Source organism: Sceloporus undulatus, chromosome 1, assembly GCF_019175285.1.
Source record: "Sceloporus undulatus isolate JIND9_A2432 ecotype Alabama chromosome 1, SceUnd_v1.1, whole genome shotgun sequence".
Classification (NCBI taxonomy): Eukaryota; Metazoa; Chordata; class Lepidosauria; order Squamata; family Phrynosomatidae; genus Sceloporus; species Sceloporus undulatus.
In genome coordinates this window covers 352,457,421-352,473,194 of record NC_056522.1, presented here as the reverse complement: position 1 = coordinate 352,473,194, position 15,774 = coordinate 352,457,421, and the positions used below count along the sequence as shown (strand labels likewise).

Here is a 15,774-nt window from a genome sequence, read left to right as displayed (position 1 = left end):
ATGAACAGATAGAGAACATCAGTTCAAATACACATCAATTTAAAATGATAAATAACATATACACATATTAAAACGATCAACATTTAAAATTTAAATTTACAATTTAAACAGTCAGATAAGCCTGCTGGAAGAGACTGGTCTTCAATGCTGTTTTAAATTCGGACCACATATGCAGCTGCTGAATCTCTTCTGGCAGGTCATTCCACATTCTAGGGGTGGCTGAAGAAAAAGTCCTGTGGGTCACAATTTCTAACCTAGTCTTGGCTGACTAGAGTAAATATCCACCAGAATACCTGAGTGTATGGGATGGATTGTATGTCAAAAGCTTGCATGTCAAAGGTAGCTTTGGTGTAGCAGGCTAAGGGGCAGAGAAAATCTATTTCTTGTATAACCTACCATCTCAGAGGAACCCAGCAGGCATGCTTAGAAGTGCAAGTAGCTGTTGTTTTAGCCAGATGCAACTTCTCCAACTCTGACAATTGTGTAAGTTTGCTTGAAGTCTTCAGAACCCAAAGCATATGAAAGTGTACTCATTAACAACAAAGGAAAAGTGATAAAACAGTAACAACAGGCAACATTCAGTGCCTTATTATTCTTATAATTAAGAAGACTTCATTTTTCTATTAATTGATTATTGTGTTGCTTGATCATCTACCTTTCATTAAAATATTTCCCTATCTAAATTATCTATGCCATTATGCCTCTGAAAAAGTCTATCTATTGGCAAGTCAGAATTTGGAATTTTTAACAGGAACCCAACATTTTATTAGGGAAAGGACCAAAAATATGGAATTGTATCTCCTTTGTGCATATTGAATTTTCATGGACATATTGTTAAAGTGCTCATTTGTTGCTTTGTAGCACATAAAGTGGCTTGTGGGATAAGTTTGTTTTTGCACACATGCCATATGTTAAATAGCTCAGGGGTGCAGCACTTTGTTCATATACTATATAGATTCTTTCTGTTCCAATGCTAAGATACATACTTAAGATGTGCTATTAAGTTTGTTTGGTTAATCAGAATTTTCTTACTTTTACATAATAACGACAAAATTAGATATTGTTAAATCATTTCTCAGACCCTGGAATGCTCTGACTTTAAATCTTGTTTTTCTATCCATATTAGGCGAAGATGCAGAAGACCTCAAAGTCAAAGGGCCAGAAGCAATAGAGCCAAGAAATTCCATCTAAACAATAGGAAGAACATCTTGAAGGTAAGAGCTGTTCAACAGTGGAACACATGGCCTCAGAGTGTGGTAGAGTCTCCTTCTTTGGAGATTTTAAATTCTATTGATTCTCTGAATCTATGAAATCCGAATCTCTGATTCTGTGAAATCCGAATCGCTAATTTCTATGAAATCAGAGAAATCCACAATAAGGGGAAAGAGTCTAGAATCACCTTGAGTCATTCAGCTTTGAAACTAGATAATAAGTTTTTCTAATATCAAGTATGGTGGCTTGTTGGATAAATGGTTTCCCAGCATAGATGGATAGGATTAAATTGCTTTAGAAGGCCTCCAATGTTGTACTTAATGGTATTATCCAAGATTAAAATAACAGCACATAACTTGATTCTCATTAACATTGGCTGCTTTGTATTACAATCACTTAACAGAAAAGAAAAACACACCCAAGTTTACTTGACTGCTATATATGTAATGAGTTAATCTCTTAGTTAAGAGAAATTGAGTAGAACTAGGATGCTCACCCTCTACCTTTTAAATTCTAATTAAATATTATAGACTTTTTTTTCTTAGCCAAAACCTGGAATTTTGACTGTGTACAAAACCTGGTCAACTTTAACAGATATTATCTATTCTACTGAGATATTAATAGATACTAACTCTTCTATTTCATCTGCAAACAGGGATATCAGTTGAAGGTATGTTGAAGAGAAGGGAAGTCCACAACCTCACACTTGTAAAACCATGACTAATAAATGGAACTGTATTAATTCTTACTAGCCATTTTGCTTCTTTGCAGTCTTTAATCATCCCAACAACTGCAGTTAAACAAAAAACACACATGCACAATGTATCCATAAAAATTACAATTATTTTTACTTCTTGAGCATAATCAGGAATTTAAAAAAAATAATGGCACAACCTGTGAAATATAACAATCTAACTAGCTGTGTTATATAAGAGGATTGGCAGAAGAGAAAAATACTTCTTGCTGCTTCATTAAATGATAAGGAAGAGAAAGATGCTTCAAAAACATGTTAGAAGAGAATAAAGATTCAAGATATGGTTTGGTGTAAGGCAGGGATGGTGAAAGTAAAGTCCGCCCTCTGTATCCACAGATTCTTTATCCATGGATTCAACCACCCTGGGCTTGAACATATTCCTCCCCCCCCATGAGCAAACCCCTCAATGAGCAAACCTTGATGTTGCCATTTATGTAAGGGAAACCCATTAATGAAAAGTGATGAGAGAATTCCTCTCCACAGACAAGACAAGGATGGGATAATGGTGACATTGTGTGATGTCATCTGATGTTCTTGCCCCAATCACACAGTTGTGACAGGAGCCTCCTGCTTTCCTCCCGTAACTTTCAGGTGTCTGATAATCTCCTTCATCTTTTAACCAAACATCAAATATATCAGGGATGGGGAGCATGTAGCTTTTCCAATGTTGTTGGACTACAGTTCTCATCAGTCCCAACCAGCATGGTCATGGTGTGAGTTGTAGTCCCCAGCCACCTTAATCTGGCCTTGACCATGCTCATTAATGGAGAGGGAGATTATGTTTTGCAGAAGGAAATGGAAAACTGAAGAAGAGAGGGAATAAAATGGAAGTGAGTCTACTTTTCTAGGTAGAACCTTCAGCAAAATACTACACAATACAACAACTTGATACAGGCTGCATTTGGTTAAAAAAAGGAAAACGGGGAAAAAAATCAGTAACAGCATGCTGCTCATTCAAAAGAACTTGAATTTTTATTTGCCACATGCTTTCCTTTAGTTTGCGCATAATATATTATATGTTTTTTTTAATCTAAAAAAATCTAAAGGATGCATTTACTCTTCAGAGTTTTCCAGAATTATCTAGTTCTGCCACTTAAAACAAGCAAATAATCCCAATATCACATAGGCAGCTCAAGTATGAAACTGTTTTTCTATTTCAGGGATTCCAGTGTAAGCATAATCAGGAACATGTTCTGTGATATTAGAGTATTCCTTTGATGGCAACACAAATTAAATTTAGCTCGAGTTACATAAAAAATAATAATAACCTTAACACTTTTAATCAGCATAAGAGGTTTATAGATCCACAAGTGATTTAAAGGCTGTTGGCCTGGGTAGTGATGCATTTGCAATATTGTGCATTAGTCAAATCGCAGAGATTACAGAGAGGGGGAAAAAACTCTCCAAAACAGAATAAATGAAATTATATAAAACAATAAGAACTCTGAGATCTAAACAGCAGTAGAAGAGTTCAGCTCTGACTCTGGACTGTAACAGTTTAACTCTATAATGATATGGGACAAGGATTCCATCCTATATGGATCAAAAGTGATAGAGGCTGGAAGTCTGACTGTCTGGCTAATACAGTGGGATTATCCAGCACATTGGAAAACAGATTGCAGTGGATTTTATGCAACGTTAACTTATTTGACCCAACAAAGTGCACAGAGAAAAAGCAGCCCCGTCATCACCTCCCCCAAGCAACCCACAAAACACAGCTGTTGATTCCTCAGAGTAACACAAGACAACCAAGTTACTTGGCAGAAAAAAATAGATGAGCCACTCACTTAAACAAAGACGTGTGATGATAACAAATTAAGACTGCACTCTTCTGCATGCTCAACTTTAGAAAAAGTTCCATGAAATGCACATAGGACAAGACAAAACTCCTCCATTGCTCTCAAATGATACTTCATAATATGTGGATTGCAAAACCAGAATATTAATCTGCATTGTTGCCCAGTCACATGGCCCTATATCTCCAGCTGTTAAATGCTCATTTTAAAGACAGATGGATTATGTAAAGACTGTATTTCCCAGATGTTATTTTTATCATGGATTTAATTGCTAGTTGCAACAGGCTTGGAGTTGTGCAATTCTGGACTGCAAAGGAAAATTTGTTCTATAGTAATAGTTTTATTTTAAAAAATACATTCATATTCAACCTACCTTTTAAGCCATGCAGCCCTCACCTCCCAACACAACCTTTATCAGGCTGGAGGAAGGGAATAAATGCTGATGCTACAGGAAGAGGACTGGATATGTCATTAGTCATCTCACTCCTACTCTCTGGGAATTCAGACATGGCCATATCACTTAGATGGCTTAGAATCACAGAGTTGGAAGAGACCCCAAGAGCCATCTAATCCAACCCCTTGCCATGCAGGAAGACACAATTAAAGTACAAGATGGCCATCCATCTTGTTTAAAAACTTCAGAGGACACTCTACTGCACCTGAGACAGCACAATCCACTGTTGAAACAGCTCTTACCATCAGGATGTTTTTCCTAATGTTTAATTGCAACCTCTTTTCCTTTAGCTTGAATCCAGGGTAGGTTTTTGCAGGGTAATCTTTGGAGATGCAGTTACAAGACACAGCTACATGTCACGATACAGGATCTCAGCCTACGACTCCCACTGGATGTATTGTGGCTTTGGACCTTGCTAGTTTGTATAGAGACCCAGCTTTTTGTAAAGTTGAAGGATTTCATGGCCAGCATGCATAGTTTTTTGTGGGTTTTTTGGGCTATGAGACCATGTTCTAGAAGAGTTTATTCCTGATGTTTCGCCAGCAGCTGTGGCTGGCATCTTCAGAGAATGCACGTTTTCTTATTGAGACTATAAGACATATGAACTTGCGGAGAGGATAATGGAAAGCATGTACAACTGGGTAACATCTTTATTCGGAATACATTCATTTAAGACTGAGGAATAATAGTTGATATACATACCATTGTTTTCAGAGTTTATAGTTTAAGTCCCACTTAACTTAGTATGTTTGCTATAGTTTGGTTTTGTTTTAAAAAAATGGAGTTTACAAAATATGTCCCAGATATCTGATTTCCTTCTTTAATACTTTCCAAAATGTTCCTGACAATTAAGAATTCTGCTAATCTGCACAGAACACTGTTCCAACAGTGGAAGTGTCAATAGAAGTGGCTGTCAAGTATCAATGATTATTACTTGGGGTGTATTCACACTAAATAATGGCATTAGTTTTGAACCTCTTTAATTTTTCTGGCTTCATGCTATGAAATTATGGGATCTATGATTTTCTAAGATAACTTATGAATCTCTGCCAGTGAGTAATATTGCTGGAGTTCAAGGGAGCAGACAAGGTAATTGTATATCCCTCACCATCTGGGCTTTATCCTGCCTCTTCCACAAAGTGTTGCTGGGTGCTAAAATGGTGGTGTGTGCTGTAGTTTTGCATGTAAGGAGGCTGACTTCCAGTGTCCTATGCTCCAGTCAGCAAGTGGCCTAGGAAGCAGGATGTTAAAGTGCAAGAGCTGTCATGGGTGATTCAAACAAGATGATGAGAGAAACAAGCGACTGGTTATCAACTGGTCTAGAATTCATTACAGCAAGTCAATAGTCCAGATCAGGGGTAGGCAACCTGCGGCCCGCGGGCCGGATGCGACCCAGCGAGGCCTTGGGACCGGCCCCCGCCCGGTCCTGCCGCCGATTGCCGCCGGGACCTTTGGCCTCTTGCGCGCAGGGGCAAGGGGGGCAATTGTCTATAGATGCCTCAGAAACATGCATTTATATTAACATTTTTTAAGAAATCAGCAAATTTTTTTGCGTGTCCTCCACTTTTTTAAAAAAAGTGTCCACCATTTGAAAATGTTGTCCAACATTTGTCCCGGTTTATTTATTTATTTAATTTTTTAAAACATTATTTAATTATTTATTTTTTGGCTTCGGCCCCCCAGTTGTCTGAGGGACAGCAACCCGGCCCCCGGCTCAAAAAGGTTGCCTACCCCTGGTCCAGATAAATAAGCCAGCAAGGAGTAAACAAGACCATAATCAGTCTAAGGTCAGGAAAACAGGAACACCAAAACTAAAATGGTTGCAACAACAAAGATGCTCTTGAGCTGCTGTGAGATTTATAGGCAGTTGTCTTAAGACACCAGGTGCTTAATTAGTCAATGTCTCCTATTTTACAGCTGCTGGAATTGGCACAATCTTACGTTCTAATTTTGACAATCTGTAAAAGATGGCAGCATGTCTTCAGCATCATTCAAATCCTGCTGGAGAACAGGACCCCCTACTGCCTCAGACCCCAGCTGCCTGGACTTGGAGAGGCCACCAACATCAGGAGCTGTAAATTTCTGGCTGTCTGACTCCTCTGAGTCTCAATCTACTGGCTTCAGAAGGTGAGTTATGACATCCAATGGGGTGATTGATTTATTAAGATCAGCAGCACAGCAGATGAACTTGTTTTTCTTTGGCCCCATGCCTCCAGCTTTAGAGGCTTTACACTTCAGTCTGTCTCAATGGTAACATGGCAAAATGACCTGTTCTCTTGCATGCGCCTTTCCCATTCCTGAACATCTTTGGGCTCTGTGTCTACATTGAATGAGCCTCAGATGTATTAAATTTCTACTCTAGATAGAATCGACCTTGACTGCTACCATTCCTTCTGTTTGCTTTCTTTGAGCCATAGTGTATACAATGGTTTCTTTACCCAGCCATGTAAACTCACCAATTTGGGCAACTATTTAATCTGACAATGGGAATTCTAGTCCATGTCAGTACACAATCCTTTGCCTTTTAAGATACCACAAAGCTCTTGATCATTTTTGCTTTGTTGTTGTTGTTATGTACCTTCAAGTTATTTCTGATTTATGGTGACCCTAAGGTGAACCTATCACAATGTTTTCTCAGGCTGAGATTGTGTGACTCACTCAAGATCACCCAGTGGATTTCCATGACCAAGTGAGGAATCGAACCTTGGTCTCCAGAGTTGTAGTCCAATGTGCAAACCACTACACCATGCTGACTCTCTGTGCTACACAAAACTAATTTTGGTCTTTCTCCTAAAGGAGAAAACAAATGTTGGTAAGAGAGAAGCCAGTTTAAAAAAAATAAACTATTTTTAAAATAGTTGCTAGAAGAAAAAAATACCCACATTTCTGAGTTCAATTTCAAATCATGAACTTTATCTTATACAATGTACAGACAATGACAAAGCTTGCAGCAGCTTAAATAACATGTTGAACAATGAAAGGTTCTTAGCCATATGCTTGCATGACAGGAAAACAAAGCACAGCACAAATAAGTCTTTTGTATGGGATTTTGTCATGATGTTCAGCTATTTCCATTTTGTATAGCATACAAAGTAGCTAGGACCTAAGAAGATTAAGTAAAAGGCAGAAATGGTTTGGGGGGAAAATCACTCCCAAAGTACAGTATATGACATATGGCACATCTGTGGCCTCTGACCTATTTTCAAAACCCTTTGCAAGCAATCAAATGAGACAACTGGCTAGAGCTGTCTCCCCACTGGATAAAGAAGATGAGGAAGGAGAGAAAGCAAAGGTGGTGGCCTGCTTATTTTTGGTTCTGGTCCTACCTACTGCTGGCTTCTGCCTGCTTATCAGCATGCATTTTCTGACTGATTTCCCTGCAATATGCAGACCTAAACAGAAAACACCCCCTTCATCTATGATACCTACAAAGGGTGGTTTTGTGCCACGAGAAATAGCATTAGAGTGCCATTCCAATGATCAACCCATCCTAGAAACCTATATGATTTCTTCTTCAGATGGTGGCTTTATAAGAGTCTGGAAGCATTGCTCTTTTCTGAAAAACTTACACGTCAAACCAGCTTAGCTCAAGGACTCTCTAGAGACAATGCATTTTAAGAAATGTGGTATCAGTTTATTGCTTATTCAAGTAAAAGTAACTCTCCTTATGCCCCCCCATCTTTGCTGAAATTCCAGAATCTTTCTGATCATTCATCATTCATCCCATCCTCCCAAACATTTGCTGCCAACAAGCCAGTTTATTGAATTATTTCTTCTCCTTTCTAAAGATGCAAAAACTATCTTGGTACTGACAAAGTTGTTCACGTATAGGTTAATAGAACAGTGGTTTATTTTGTAATTTTGACTTTAAATAGTTGTTCTCTTTGAAATGTATCTTTAATGCAGATATAAAAATCTCCTAGAAACCAACTTTGTGTTATAGTTACTTGAACAACACTGAAAAATGACAACTGGATTTCAGGATAGTGAAACGTTATCACTTGATAAGTTATCATTCTAGTTGCCTGCATTGGACTAACTTAGGTGGAAAGAGAAAAGACACATTACAGTGGACCCTTGGTATTTGCTGTGGTTTGGTTCCAGGACCCCGCTGTGGTACCAAAATCTGTGTGTACTCAAGTGTCATTAAATACGATGGTACAATAAAATGGTGCCGCATATATAAAATGGCAATATTTTGAAGGCATGGATGGATGAATCCATGGATAAACAATCTATGGATATGGAGGGCCAACTGTATTTAATGATACAGTCCACTCTACTACAAAGAACACTTTTACTTGAGGAGGCTTGCAGGTACAGTTGGAATTAATGTGGGGGATGAAGCACAATACGTGCAACTAAAACTAAAAAAAAGGTTTTTGCAATAATCTAAGGTGAAAATGGCACTCAAAGCAGATTGGAAGACAGGTGGGATACAATTTCCTCTCAGTTTATATTCCCCTTCAGAAAGCTTATACAGTACTTCACTTTCAAAAATAATATTCAGTAAAATGAAAATAATGCAATACAATACACTAAAATAGAAAACAGCATTATCAAATACATAAAACTATCTGATTTTAATAAAGCTGATTGAATAATTCCAGATTTAAATTTCAACAAATATTAAAAGGTCAACAACATGTTAACTTTCAAACTCTAGATATGGTGTATCATGTGACACAATACACAAAGCATTCCAGTCATCCATCCCATGGCAAACATGTGAGCCTCCGTCATTCCAACATGGCTCACAGTGAAAAAAATTTAAAGTGTAAAGTATTATGACATATTTAACTGACTAAGGGGCTGTGCAGACCGACCATTAAAGCTGGCCTGGGGGTGGAGTTGGGATGTGGCATCTACATGACACACCACACGGCATGCAGCGCCATGGTGTCCCTCTGGCACTGTGTCCACATGACGCTGCACCAAAGGAACACTGTAAGGCTGTAGCACCAGCAGCTATAGCACCCTTTCCAGGGCACAAAAAGGAGCCACAAATAGAGGCTCTTTTTTGCATCCTGGAAAGGTCAGATTGGGTCCGCAGCATTCAGTTGCCGCAGCCCTGATCTGGCGAGGTTGGAGGCAGCTACAGGCTGTCTCTAAGATATTTAAAGTGCATAAGGGAATATAATGTATACAGAATTCTAAAAATCTTTTTAAGAATTTTTTTTCTCACTTTGACTAAAAGCTCAGTGTTATTGACATTAAAATAATGAAGTCTGACACAAAGGCATACAGTACTTTTCACATAATTATGCAGCCTAGTTCCTCACCTGTCTCCTCAAGTAGCCCCATTGAGTTCAAAGGGACTGATAATGACAGCAGGGCTAAATGCTTAAGCCTACCTCCTCAACTATAGACTTATTGTGTGTCTTCAAGTCATTTCTGACTTGAATTAGATGAGGAAACCTGTTTGAGAAATTCAGCATGCTAGAGTTCATATTTAAAAACACAATACAGCATTCATATTTTGAAAAAGTTGATTTTTTTCCACAAACGATATTCAGTGGATTTTATTAATTGGTATTCTTATCAAAGTGCACAAACAGCTCTGATAAAGTATTTCTAAATCATCAGCCAAGTTTAATTCATAATTCAGTTGTCAAACCAAAAGATGGCACACATTTAAAAAAAAATCATAAAAGAGAGAAGGTGTTCATGAAATGCTTTTTTCCCTTTCCTTTCCTTTTCTTCTAGATCATGCAATGAAGATCTGTGCTTCTCCTAGATATGGATACCATGGAATTGAGATAAAACGCTACAGTAAAATAGATTTAGGAGCCAAACATATAAAGGATGCATGTTAGAAAAGTAGAATTATTAATGAAAGGGACTTGCATGTACCATTAACAACATAGTGAAACTACGGTAAATCAGTGTCTTCTTCAAAGTCTCAAAAAATGATACAGGCAAAAGGTTCTTGCTCATGCAGAAATGAAAGGGTTGGCAATTGTTAGTTACTCAAAGTTCTGCTGTAGTATAAACAGTTTAACTGCCAATTTTTCCCCTATACATTCAACTTATTAAAATGCAGCAGTCCTATATTAACTTGGCAACCATATAACAAAAGTGACAAAATAAAATTGATGTATCTTTCTTTTCAATAAACATTAATGAAATGCAGAATTCTATGGCTTGCATTCAGAGAATTATAAGCAGAAGTAAAAAGTGTTTTAGTGCTCTTCCATCAACTATCACAAAAACTCTAGGACAAGACTGAAACCTGTATCTACCAGATACTGTTGAGCTCAAATGCTATCAGTTCTTCTCAACCTGGCCAACAGCAAGGGATGACTGAAGTAGTTACTCATCTACATACAGATGAGTCACAGTGCAACACCACAATTATGTCAGAACCTGTATCATAATGGGGCTATGGCACTACCTGTCCATGAGACAAGAAGATATGTTGATGACAGCATTACCAATGGTAGTTATCTTCCAACTCATACTGGAAAACATGTGCCAAACATCTTAACTCAGTGAGAGAAAGCTACTAGGCAGTGGTAGTAGTGGGTGTGACACGGGAGGAGACACCAGGAAAACTTTTCAACATCTATATGAAGCTGGTGGGAGAGGTCATTTGGAGCTTTGGGGTTGGGTATCATCAGTATGCTGATGATACCCAGCTTCAACTCCCCTTTACAAATGATGCAAAGAAAGCTCTGGTAGTAATGAATTATTACCTGGATGTAATAAAGCACTGGATGAAGGTGAACAGACTGAGGCTTAACCCAGGCAAGGCAGAAGTGCTGCTGGCCAGTAGGAAAACTACGCTGGGATTGGGACTACAGCCTGCTCTGGATGGCATTGCTCTCCTTCTGAAAGATCATGTTCATAGCTTTTGGGGACAGGGCTCTTGGACCAAGCGCTCTTTCTGGAAAGTTAGGTTTATGTGGTAGTCAGGAGCACCTTTACTCAGCTTTGGCTGGTATACCAGCTGTGCTCATTCTTATGCAAGGCAGATCTGGCCACAGTGGTTCTTGCCTTAGTTACCTCCCAGTTAGACTACTGTAATGTGCTCTATGTGGGGCTACCTTTGTAAAGTGTTTAGAAGGTGCAGCTAGTATAAAATGAGCAGCCAGACTGGTGTCAGATGTGCCTTTTACAGACCGTATAACACTGGTCCTGCAAGAAGCTTCCAAGCTCAATTCAAGGTCCTGCTGTTGAGATATCTGAAAGACTGCCTCCTCCCATATAAGTCTGTCAGTAATCTAAAATATTCAGAGGAGACCCTGTTGCATGTCCCAACACCTCATGAAGCTAGGTAGGTGGATATTCGTAACAGGGCTTTCTCTGTAGCAGTACCTTCACTGGGGAACTCCCTTCCCAAGGAGGTTAGGATGACCCATCTCTTTTAAGCTTCCAGTGGCAGCCAAAACAGTGCTCTTCCGCATGGCATTCAATGTTTGAAACTACTGTTTTAACTGTTTCAAAACAATCATACAATTGTTTTTAGACTGCTTTTAGGAGTTTTAAAAGAATATTTTAAAACTACTTTTATCTTTATATTGTTTTTATTTGTTCATTGCCTCAGGAGACTGTGTGGGCTGGAAGACGATACAGAAATATTTTAAATAAACAAAACTGGGTGACAATACAGAAATGCTTTAAATAAAAAAATCAAACAAACAGCAGTCATGCTTTCTCTAACTCTTGTTAGTATTAAGCAGACAATGGCACTGGTAACCCATTTTGAATGTCTTTTACCTCAAAAGCCCTATAAGGAAACAATTCAAAGCACAAATATGAAGAGCACTATAGCTAATGACGCAACTGGACTCAAGCCAAAAGGACATTCAGCTATATATACTCACAGATGTAAAAGCAAATTCAATGGCTGCACAATACATACACACAGTATAAACTTGCAATGTGAGAAGTAATTGGAATAAGCTAAAAAGCGTTTTAAAAAGGAAGGAAAGAAAATAAATGGAATGTGATGGAATCTCCTTCCCTGGACGTGTTTAAGCAGAGGCTGGATGGCCATCTGTTGGGGGTGCTTTGATTTAGATTTCCTGCATGGCAGGAGCTTGGACTGGATGGCTCTTGCAGTCTCTTCCAACTCTATGATTCTATGATCACCACAATAGGTAGGCACTGAAATGGTCAGGACTGGGACATTTTCAATCACATAATTACATAATATTTGACTATGGAAATGATAATTTAAACCACAAGATCAGATAAAGCTGTATTTTATCACTTCTCTCTGTATAACTTATATGGAGAACGTTATCATACAGAAAGCATGATTAAGGAGATATGAAAACTGAGGGAAGGCACATTCCAGAATCTGTGTAGTTTACTTACAGAAGCTCTCCATACCACTTTCATTTCAAAAGAAGGAACTTCTGCATTTGCACATTTATTTTGGGTGCCTTTAATTTTGTGTGTCTATCTAGTTTAGTAAAACTAATCAAAAACAATTAAATACATTGAAAATATCTATACCCTAAAATACAAAACCAGGATGTATGTTAATTCTTTGCGGTGGGGGTGAAGCAAAACAATACAAAGAATAAACAAAACATGCTGGCATGGGAGTGAGTGGAGTATATATATACTGTGTTGAGAGGAGATGATTTACATGTTAATCTCTGTGTTGATCCGTTGCTGAATGGCAAGGCATACAGGGTGTCTATTTAATTAATGATCCATTGTCTGCTGAGAAACTTCCCTCAGCCTGGCTGGTTTTCATTTACATGGGCTGGGTCTTGATTTTGGTTTTTCAGGACTGGTAGCCAAACTTTGTTTAAGGGGTTATTTTTTCCTGTTGAAGTTGTCCAGGTGTTTGTGGATTTCAATGGCTTCCCTGTGCATTCTGATAGTTATTAGCATGGTCCAGAATTTCAGTGTTTTCAAACATCATTTTATGCCCAGGATGGTTTACAATGTGTTTTGCTACTGTTGATTTTTCTGGCTGACAGTCTGCAGTCTCTCGTGTTCCTTGATTCGTGTTCGGATGCTGCGTTTGGTGGTCCCTGTGTAGACTTGTCCGGCGCTGCACGGTATGTGGTAAACTCCTGCAGCTGTGAGTGGGTCGCTCTTGTCTTTCGCAGAGCGCAGCATTTGCTGGATTTTCTTGGTCGGTTTGTAGACCATCTGGAGGTTGTGTTTCCTCACACAACATTTATCTAAAATCTGTCACTTTTGGTTTTACCAAATCAGTAATTTAAAATTCCCCACAAAATATTTGGAAGAAAATATTTTAATAGCAAAACAGGAAAACTGGTTTTTTGACAAATACAGTTTGCATTTTTAAGCATAACCTTAAAGGACTGGATCCAGACTGAATTTTACTTAGCACCGAAATCAATGAGACAGATTAACAATTACTCAACCCCATCAGGTTCAACAGGAGCTAAATGCAACTTAGACTGAATCCAACTCAGAACAACTGACCACACTTCCAAACCGTCCCCCTCAAAAACAACAACAAAAAAAACCTTGCAAGTGAAATACTGTTAAACAGGTTCTTCCTAACAAAAATATTGAACTGAAAAATAAAACTGGGAAAATATACAGAACATTTATGTAGAGCTACTTGATCTCTGGTATACCTAATTATGTTCTGTCAATGGAAAGGTAAAGGCTATTATTGGTCCTTGTACACATGTGCTCTGAAAAAATTCCATAAAAATAAATCAAGTCCATATGTATCATATTTACAGTTCTCCTTTAGACAATGGCATACTGTTCATATAAAAGATCTCTAATTTTATAGAAGTCTTCACAGAGACAGCCTTCCAATCCAATACGTCCTGTTTCAGTCTGCAACAAATCACATTATGTTGACTTTAAAGTACTGTTTTACTATAAGAGGCACATGAAAAGAACACTGAGAAAGAGAGTCTACTTACTCTGCGTACAGCTACCAAGTTGTTACATACAAGGACTCCTCCTACAAATTCAGCTTGGATTCCTTCTCGCAGTAGAACCTGCTTAAAGTCAGACAGCCTTGGTTCATTCATGAAGACAGACTGATGTCCAGGAACCTTTTGTGGAGAATATAAAAAGTAGAAGCCATTGGAAAGGCATAAGGAGAGTTAAGAAAATACTCTTAATAACATCAAATTAGCTTTGTAACAAGATCGAAGGCAAAGATATAAGGAAGGCAGAAATGTGATAACACAATTCCATTAGCAATTATATTTTTGTGCTGCCATCACAAGGCAAAGCTCACTGAAAATTAGCCTTCCATAAGCTTTACCACTTATTATATTTACAAGCCATTTTATTTTACAAGCAATTATACTCCTCATCACTACATAATGATGTGAGAGCTGGCCAGTGAAGAAATCCAATGGAAAGAAAATCAACTCATTTGAGATGTGATACTGGAGAAGAATGATGAGGATACTGTGGACAGCTGAAAAGTCAAATAACTCAGTTCTTGAACAGATCAAGCCAGAACTCTCCCTGCAGACCAAGGTGATCAAACTTGGCCGTATCATGAGAAGACACAACTGATTATAAAAGACAACAATGTTTAAAAAAAGGTACAGGATAGGTGAAAGAGAGGAAGACCTCATGCCAGTTGGACAGACTCAATCAGGGAGGCCAGAGGCCTGAATCTGCAGTACCTAAGCAGAGTAGTGGAGATGTCTTCAAGATATCTCATCCATAGGGTCCCCATGAGTCGGGAATGACTTGAAGACAATTAACTATAAAGCTTTATTGCAACATGTGGAAAATGGACAAGGCTAAAAACTTCATTTAGATACTTTATAGCAATGTCAATTAGAAGATCTGAGTTCTGTTTTCAGAACTGTAACTTGTAATATGGAGAGTACTCTATTTCACATCTTTGATAAATAAGTACTTTGGGGTGGCCAGTGTGCCACGTTCAATCGGCATGGCCATTTTTGTTTTCAACTATCCTGGCAAACTTTAATCAAGAGCTGCTGCTGCTGCTGCTTCATCTTCTTAACATTAGCATTAGCATTATTACTACTATTATTTTATTCATTTATATCCTGCCTTTCTCCCAATAAGGTGCTCTGGTGGCGCAGTGGTTAAATGTTGGTACTGCGGCCACAACGCTGTAAGTTTGATCCTAGAGGAGGGTTCCAAGGTCGATTCAGCCTTCCTTCCTTTCGTGAGTTGGTAAACTGAGTACCCAACTAGTTGGGGCAATTGGTTTACACACTGTAAATTGCTTAGGGAGTGCTAGTTTACTGATAAGTGGTATATAAATATACTTGCTATTGCTATATTGCTTATAATAATGAGTCTCGAGGTAACTAAGAACACATTTAAAACAATGCAAATTAAAACTATACAAAAACTTAAATAAAAGTATAAATATAAAAGTTAAAATCATTAACATGTATTAAAAGACTACATACAAACCATGAAACAACAGTGGACACTGAAAAACCAATTCCAGTCAGCTACTGAAAGCCTGATGGCATAACAATATATTATTTGCTAGTGGAAAGAGAGGAAGAGCCATCTTAATCTTACTATGGAGGGAGTTCCAGTTTAGTAGCTGCCACTAAAAAGGCCCATTCCTTTTTTTCTCAACAACAAGCCTAAGAAAGTTC

At 38.2% G+C, this 15,774-nt stretch overlaps 1 protein-coding gene across 1 annotated transcript in view; it reads right to left on the bottom strand.

Annotated features, from left to right (window-relative positions):
* Positions 1 to 13,418: 13,418 nt before the first annotated feature.
* CPSF2 (cleavage and polyadenylation specific factor 2) overlaps positions 13,419 to 15,774 on the bottom strand; it is a 21,626-nt gene continuing 19,270 nt past the window's right edge. Inside the window, exons 14-15 of the mRNA XM_042438686.1 lie at positions 14,089 to 14,223; positions 13,419 to 13,999 (exon numbers count right to left, since the gene is read on the bottom strand). Coding sequence (XP_042294620.1) covers positions 13,907 to 13,999; positions 14,089 to 14,223 — 228 coding nt within the window. The 3' untranslated portion in view covers positions 13,419 to 13,906. The remainder of the gene's footprint in view (positions 14,000 to 14,088; positions 14,224 to 15,774) is intronic.